At 37.4% G+C, this 8,212-nt stretch overlaps 1 protein-coding gene across 1 annotated transcript in view; it reads left to right on the forward strand.

Moving 5' to 3' along the window:
* The window catches only part of EPB41 (erythrocyte membrane protein band 4.1), a 273,985-nt gene that overhangs the window by 110,250 nt on the left and 155,523 nt on the right, over nucleotides 1-8,212 (forward strand). The window contains exon 4 of the mRNA XM_042780280.1: nucleotides 7,941-8,045. Within this exon, the coding sequence (XP_042636214.1) occupies nucleotides 7,941-8,045 (105 nt within the window). The remainder of the gene's footprint in view (nucleotides 1-7,940; nucleotides 8,046-8,212) is intronic.

Raw genomic sequence — 8,212 nt, forward strand, 5'->3', positions numbered from 1 at the left:
TTGTTGAAATATCTCAATCGGTATGCCATCAATTCCCGGAGCCTTGTTCTTCGCCAGTTCTTTCATTGCAGCTTTGACTTCTTCCTTCATTACATTATTACATTATTACTCTAGGATATATAAATAATAGTGATATCTTGGATCATGTGGTATTTCTATTTCTAACTTTTTAAGGAAGCACTATACCATTTTCCACAATGGTTGTACCATTGTATAGTTCCACCAGCATTGTATGAGAGTTCCAGTCTCCCACACCCTTGCCAGCATTTGTTGTTTTCTGATTTTTTTTACCTTTGCTATTAATGCTGGGGTGGGATGCTGTCTCATTGTTGCTTTGATTTTCATCTCTCTAGTGACTAATGAAAGGAGCTCTGGTGATGTGGTGTTTAAGGCATTTGGCTGTTAACCAAAAGATAAGTAGTTCAAACCTATCAGCTGCTCTGTAGAAGAAAGGTGGGGCAGTCTGCTTCCATAAAGATGTACAGCTTTGGAAACCAGCAGGGGTCACTATGAGTCAGAATCGACCTGATGGCAGTGAGTTTGGTTTTTTTGGAATGTCTAATGATTGCAAGCATTTCTTCATGTGTTTGTTAGCCACCTGAATGTCTTCTTTGGTGAAGTGTCTGTTTGTGTCTCCAATTTTTGAATTGGATTGTTTGCCTTTTTGTTGTTGAGGTGTTGAAGTTTTCTATAAATTTTAGAGATTAATCCCTTGTCTAGTATATTATTGCCAAAAATATTTTCCCAGTCTGCAGATGCTCTTTTTACTCTTTTGGCGAAGTATTTCGATGCACATAAGTGTTTAATTTTTAGGAGGTTCCAGTTGTCTAGTTTGTCTTCTGCTATTTGTGAGCTTTTTGTTATGTTTGATGGTATATTTATGCCATGTATTAAGACCCCTAAGTTTACCCCTATTGTTTTCTTTGATTATCTTTTTTTTTTTTTTTTGTATATGATGAGAGGTATGGATCCTGTTTCATGTTTCTGCAAATGGATATCTAGTATCAGCATCATTTGTTAAAGAAACTATCTCTTCCTCATTTAAAATGTTTTGACTTTTTATCAAAGGATCAGCTGTGCACAAGGAGGATTTACTTCTGGGTCCCTAATTCTGTTCCATTCATCTATGTGTCTGTCATTGTACCAATACCAGGCTATTTTAACTATTGTGGCTGTACAGTAGGTTTTGAGATTGGAGAGCATGAGCTTCCTACTCTGTGCTTTTTTAGTAATGCTTTGGTTATCCAGGGTCTCTCTCGTTGCCATATAACGTTGGTGATTAGTTTTTCCATCTCTTCAAAGACTGATGAAGGAATCTGGATTGGGATTGAATTGTATCTGTAGATTGCTTTGAGAAGTATTGACATCTTCACAATGTTAAGGCTTCCTATCCGTGAATGTGGTATAGTCTTCCAATTACATAGGTCTCTTTTGGTTTCTTTTTGGTTTTTGCAGGTTTTTTTTGTATAGGTCTTTTGTGTCTCTGGTTAGATTTATTCTTAAGTGCTTTGCCATTTGGGTGGTTATTGTAAATACTATTGTTTTTCTGATTTCCTTCTCAGTGTTTCCTTAATGTAGAGGAATTGAACTAATTTTAGTATGTTGATCTTGTACCTTCCCACTTTGCTGAATCCTGTTTGTTCCAGTCCACCACTTGTCTGTCAGTTTGTCGTACTGGGGTGGCTTGCATGTTGCTGTGAGGCTAAAGGCTATGCCACTGGTACATCAAATACCAGGAGGCCACGATGGACAGGTTTCAGTGGAGCTTCCAGACTAAGACAGACTTGGAAGAAAAAAGGGGCCATCCACTTATCAAAGAATTGACCAGTGAAAACCTTATCAATAGCAATGAAACACTGTCTGTTATATTACTGGAGAACTTTATGAATAGCCCTGAAACATTGTCTGATACAGTGCCAGAAGATGAGCCCCTTAGGTCGGAAGGCACTCAAAATGCGACTGGGGGAGAGCTGCCTCCTCAGAGTAGAGCTGACCTTAATGACATAGATGAAGTAAAACTCTCAGGATCTCCATTTGCTGATGTGGCATGACTCAAAATGAGAAGAAACAGTTGCAAACATTCATTAATAATTGGAACATGAAGTATAAGAAGTATGAATCTGGGAAAATTGAAAGTTGTCAAAAATGAAATGGAACATAGAAAGATTGATATCTTAGGCATTAGTAAATTGAAATGGACTAGTTTTGGCCATTTTGAATCAGACAACCATGTGATCTACTATGCTGGCAATGACAAATTAAAGAGAAATGGAGTGACATTCATTGTCACAAAGAATGTTTCAAAATCTATGCTGAAGTACAATGCTGTCAGTGAGAGGATAATATCCATATGCCTACAAGGAGGAGCTCTGGTAGCATAGTGCCTAAGGCCCTTGACTGCTAACCAGGAGGCTGGCGGTTCAAACCCAACAGCCACTCCTCGGAAGGAAGGTTGGGCAATCTACTTCCATAGTGATACTGCCTCGGCAACCCAAGGAGGGGTCGCTGTGAGTTGGGTCCGACTCGATGGCACATAACAACAACAAGGAGGACCAATTAATACAACTATTATTTAGATTTACACACCAACCACCAAAGCCAAAGATGAGGAAACTAAAGATTTTTACCAACTTCTGCAGTCTGAAATTGACCAAACATGCAATCAAGATGTGTTGATTATCACTGGTGATTGGCATGCAAAAGTTGGAAACAAAGAATAATCACCAGTTGTTGGAAAATGTGCCCTTGGTGATAGAAATAACTCTGGAGCTTGCATGATAGAATTTTGCAAGACCAACAACTTATTCATTGCAAATACTTTTTTTCAACAACATAAACAATGGCTATCCACATGGACTTCACCAGTTGGAGTACACAGGAATCATATTAACTGCATCTGTGGCAAGAGGCGATGGAGAAGCTCAATATCTTCAGCCAAAATAAGGTCAAGAACTGATTGTGGAACAATCAACTGCTCATATGCAAGTTCAGGTTGAAGCTGAAGACAATTTTTAAAAGAAGTCCACAAGAGCTAAAATGTGACCTTGATTATATCCCTCCTGAATTTAGAGACTACCTAAAGAATAGATTTGATGCATTGAACACCAAACAAAACAAAACAAAGCAAAACAAAAAACAGAGGAATTGTGGGGTGACATCATGAACATCATCCATGAAGAAAGCAAAAGGTCATTAAAAAGATGGGAAAGGAAGAGAAGACCAAACTGGATGTCAGAGAGGGCTCTGAAACTTGCCATCAAATGGAGAGTAGCTAAAGCAAGTAGAAGAAATGACAAGATAAAAAAGCTGAACAGAAGCTTTCAAAGAGCAGCTTGAGAAGACAAAGTCAATTATTATAATGAAATGTGCAAAGACCTGGGGTTAGACTAATAAAAGAGAAGAACACACTTAGCATTTCTCAAGCTGAAAGAACTGAAGAAAAGATTTATGCCTCAAGTTGCAATATTGAAAGAGTCTATGAGCAATATATTGAACGATGTAGGAAACATCAAGAGAAGATGGAAGGAATACACAGAGTCAATGTACCAAAAAGAACTGGTTGATGTTCATCCATTTCAGGAGGTAGCATTTAATCAAGAACCACTGGTATTGAAGGAAGAAGTCCAAGCTACACTGAAGAAATTGGCAGAGAACAAGGCTCCAGGAATTGACAGAATACCCATTGAGATGTTTCAATAAATGAATGCTGCGCTGGAGGCACTCAGTTGTCTGTGCCAAGAAATTTGAAAGACAGTTACCTGGCCAACTGACTAGAAGAGATTCGTATCTGTACCCATTCCAAAGGAATGTGATTCCACAGAATGTGGAAATTATCGAACAATATCATTACTATCACAGGCAAGTAAAATCTTGCTGGCAATAATTCAAAAGTGGTTGCAGCAATATATTGACAGAGAGCTTTGAAAAATGCAAGCTGGATTCAGAAGAGGATGTGGATCGAGGGATATCACTGCTGATGTTCAATGGATCTTGGCTGAAAGCAGAGAATACCAGAAAGATGTTTACTTGTGTTTTATTGACTATGCAAAAGCATTCAACTCTGTGGATCATAACAAATAATGGATAACATTGAAAAGAATGGGAATTCCAAAACACTTAAACACTTAATTGAACCTGAGCATAGACCAGGTGGCTGTCGTTTAAATAGGTCAAAAGGGTACTTCATGGTTCAAAAGCAGGAAGTGTGTGCATCAGGGTTGTATCCTTTCACCATACTTATTCAATCTGTATGCCAAGCAAATAATCTGAGAATCTGGATTATATGAAGAAGAACATGGCATCAGGATTGAGGAAAGACTCATTAACAACCTGCAATGTGCAGACTACCCAACTTTGCTTGCTGAAAGTGAGGATGACTGGAAGCACTTATTGATAAAGATTAAAGACTACACTCTATAGTATGGATTACATATCAACATAAAGAAAATTTTAAAAAGTCCTCACAACTGGACCAATAAATAGCATCACGATAAGTGGAGAAAAGATTGAAGTTGTCAAAAATTTCATATTACTTGGTCCCATGATCAACACCAATGGAAGTAGCAGTCAAGACATCAAACTACATATTGCACTGAGCAAATCTGCTGCAAAAGGCCTCTTTAAAGTGCTAGAGAGCAAAGATGTCTCTTTGAAGACTAAGGTGTACCTAACCCAAGCCATGGTCTTTTCAGTTGCCTTATGTGCACATCTGAGCTGGACAATGAAGAAGGAAGACCGAAGAACAGTTGATACTTTTGAGTTGTGGTGTTGGTGAAGAATACTGAGGGCACTGTGGACTGCCAAAAGAACTAATAGATCTGTCCTGGAAGAGGTGCAGCTGGAATGCTCCTTGGAAGTGAGAATGGCTAGACTTGGTCTCATCTGCTTTGGTCATATTGTCAGAAGGGACAGTTCCTTGAAGAAGGATATCATACTTGGTAAAGGGGAGGGTCATTGAAAAAGAGGAAGGTCCTCAACAAGATGGATTGACACAGTGGCTGGAACGATGTACTCAGGTATAGCAAGGATTGTTTGTAAGGCTGGCAAAGAACCGGGCAGTGTTTTGTTCTGTTGTTCATAGGGTTGCTATGATTCGGAGCCAACTTGATGGCACCTAACAACAGCAACAACATTAGTTCCAGTAGTTTTCTTATTGAGTCTATAAGATTTTCTATGTGTAGGGTCATATTATCTGTAAATAGAGATACTTTTACTTCTTCTTTGCCAATTTAGATGCCTTTTATTTCCTTTTCTTGCCTTACTGCTTTGGCTAGGACTTCCAATACAATATCGAATAGGAGGGCATCCTTGTCTGGTTCTCACAAGGGGAATGTGCTCAGTCTCTTTCCATTAAGAATAATGTTGGCCATTGGTCTTGTGTATATGCCCTTAATTATGTTTTATGTACAAAAGGGTTGAGGGTTGGGTGGTATCATAGCTTGAGTTAAGACCTGTATTCATAAATATGTCTGTGGACTACAATGTTAATAGTGATTTTCTGAAGGTGGGTATGGGAGCATTATGAGTTAGTCTTATTTTCTTCTATTTTTTCTGTATCTGCCAAAATGTTGTGATATAAGTATATATTACTTTAAATAATTTTGTTTAAAAAAAGAATTGATTGTTATTTAGAGAGTAACCTTCCATGATTAGATTTCCCAAGGATAGGCTCAGTTTCTGATACTGAATCCAGCTATCTCCATAATTATAATTTGCCAAAAAAATTGCTATATGTAGCATTTCTGGTCTTCCAAATATAAACACTAGTAAGTCCTAGTTTAGGAGCTCTGGTAGCATAGTGCCTAAGGCACTTGACTGCTAACCAGATGGCTGGTGGTTCAAACCCACCAGCCACTCCTCGGAAGGAAGGTTGGGCAATCCTACTTCTGTAGTGATACTGCCTCGGAAACCCAAGGAGGGGTCGCTATGAGTCGGGGCTGACTTGACAGCAAATAACAACAACAACAACAAGTCTTAGTTTATTTAATGTTTTTCTTAGCCCCATGAGATAGCATATAAAAATTTTAAATCAAGTGATGGCATTTCTTAAAATTCTCTGTTGTTTTCTGAAAGAATAAGTAATTGAATAAAATATCAGAGTTTTTCAGTTACTCTTTTTATTCCTTTGAGACAACTGAAAGTCCTTAAAAATGTATTTACTTTAAAAAAAATAGAGTGTACTCCCACTGCAATCGAGTCAATTCCGACTCATAACAACCCTATAGGACAGAGTAGAACTGCCCCAGAGGGTTTTCAAGGCTGTAAATCTTTCTGTAAGCAGATTGGCTCGTCTTTCTCCTGCAGTGTGGCCAGTGAGTTCGAACCACCAATCTTTTGGTCAGTAACCTTGCTGTTAACCACTGCATCAAAATGCCTTGGTGGCAGATGTGTTTTCAAAATTAAAAATATTTTGGATTTTAGAAAGACAATAAGTACATATTCTGTATATTGCATAATACATCCAGCATTCTCTGTAATAGCACCTATGTGATCATACATTATTTCTAATATAAAATATGTGAAGTGTCATACTAAGAGGGATAAATGAAGATTGTAGATAGCCTCACAACAATTCATATTACAGTTTGCCTTTGAATGAACTTCAGTGAAAAACTTAAGAAAAAGTTGTTTGTTTTTTTCTCTTTTAGAACTCTGGTTTTGGAATTATGAGGAATCAGGAACCTATACATGAATAATAGGGAGCTCCCAAATCATCTATTCTTTATTGGACAAAATTATATAATATAGATGGGTTAACTATGAAAATAAATTAGCATCTATGTGAAATAATGTTGTTGTTAGGTGCATTGAGTTGATTTTGACTCATTGCAATCCCATGTGACAAAGTTAAACTCTGCCCCATATGATTTTTAGGCTATAACCTTTATGGGAGCTGATCACCAGATCTTTTCTCCCACTGAGCAGCTGGGTGGGTTTGAACTAACAACCTTTTGGTTAGCAGCTGAGCACTTAACTGTTGCATTACCAGGGCTCCTTCATGTGAATTACTGATAGTCATTAAAAATAATTCAGCTCATTGAGAGAAAGACATTTCAGGTATGTGTGCCAAAAAATTATTTCTAATTTTCTGAAGTATTTTCATATGTATTTCTCAGAAAGTATTAGCATGTTTGATTTTTTCAGCAGTTCCAGTAGGCATGGCAGGTGAAAATATTCTCATCATTTTACTGATGAGAATGCTAGCTTTCAGAAAAGTTCATTAAATCAACTTAGGTTGCTTAGCTAATAAATGGAGGAGGCAGGACTTTTTGACTCTAAATCTCAACCTGTAAGTTAGGGCATTTCCTCCCTAGATAGGAATACAAGTACCTAAATAAGACATGGTTTGGTTTTCTGGGTAAAGAATTATTTAAAAAACAAAACAAAAAAATTATTCATAGCACCACTTAATGAACCAACTGGTCCTGTCTGTTAGGTGTCTAGAATTTTACACTTTATATATTCCCTCCCCGCCCCCCAGAGATGGTCTCTTGGGACATTTGGTTTGGGAATGGTAGGGAGTCTACTGGTCTCCACAGCCACAATTAACTGTCAATGTTAGCAGTTGATTCAATTAATTTAAGTGGTCATGGTGACTGACGGTAGCCAATAGCATGCTCTGGAAAATACTGTACAAAAATAAAATGAAGAATATCATGTATGAGATAGAAGTGATGGATGGTGCATGGGGGAATGTGGATTTGCTTTGAATTCTAAAACTTTTACCAAGTCTCTTACTGTGGGCGTATGGCATATATAAGCTGACAAATTGAGAAACAGGATTTTTGTAACTCATCTTGTTCTAGCTAGATTGTGTAAACCATCTGAAAGGTTGTTAGTCACCAAGGATAAAGAAAAAATTGGAAAGTGACATTTTATTTTATTTGTTGATGAACATGGGATAAGAGTAAACCTCCACTAAATTATGTGTATCTTTGCAGAAACATGCCAAGGGACAAGATTTACTTAAACGAGTGTGTGAGCATCTCAATCTTTTGGAAGAAGACTACTTTGGTCTGGCTATTTGGGACAATGCAACCTCTAAGGTGAGGAAACTGCTTGCAATATAAGAAGCTGATAAAAAAATTGTTTTTAATTCTTTTATTATTGTTGTTTTAAGAATGTATTTATTCTTGCCTCTCCAAGTTATAGTATACTTAGGGTTGTTCCTACCTATTTTTGTTTTTCAGATTTTTTTGCTATTTTCCTTTAA

This window comes from Orycteropus afer, unplaced genomic scaffold, assembly GCF_000298275.1.
Source record: "Orycteropus afer afer isolate SDZICR_OR568_19922 unplaced genomic scaffold, OryAfe1.0 scaffold00031, whole genome shotgun sequence".
In the NCBI taxonomy this organism is placed as follows: Eukaryota; Metazoa; Chordata; class Mammalia; order Tubulidentata; family Orycteropodidae; genus Orycteropus; species Orycteropus afer.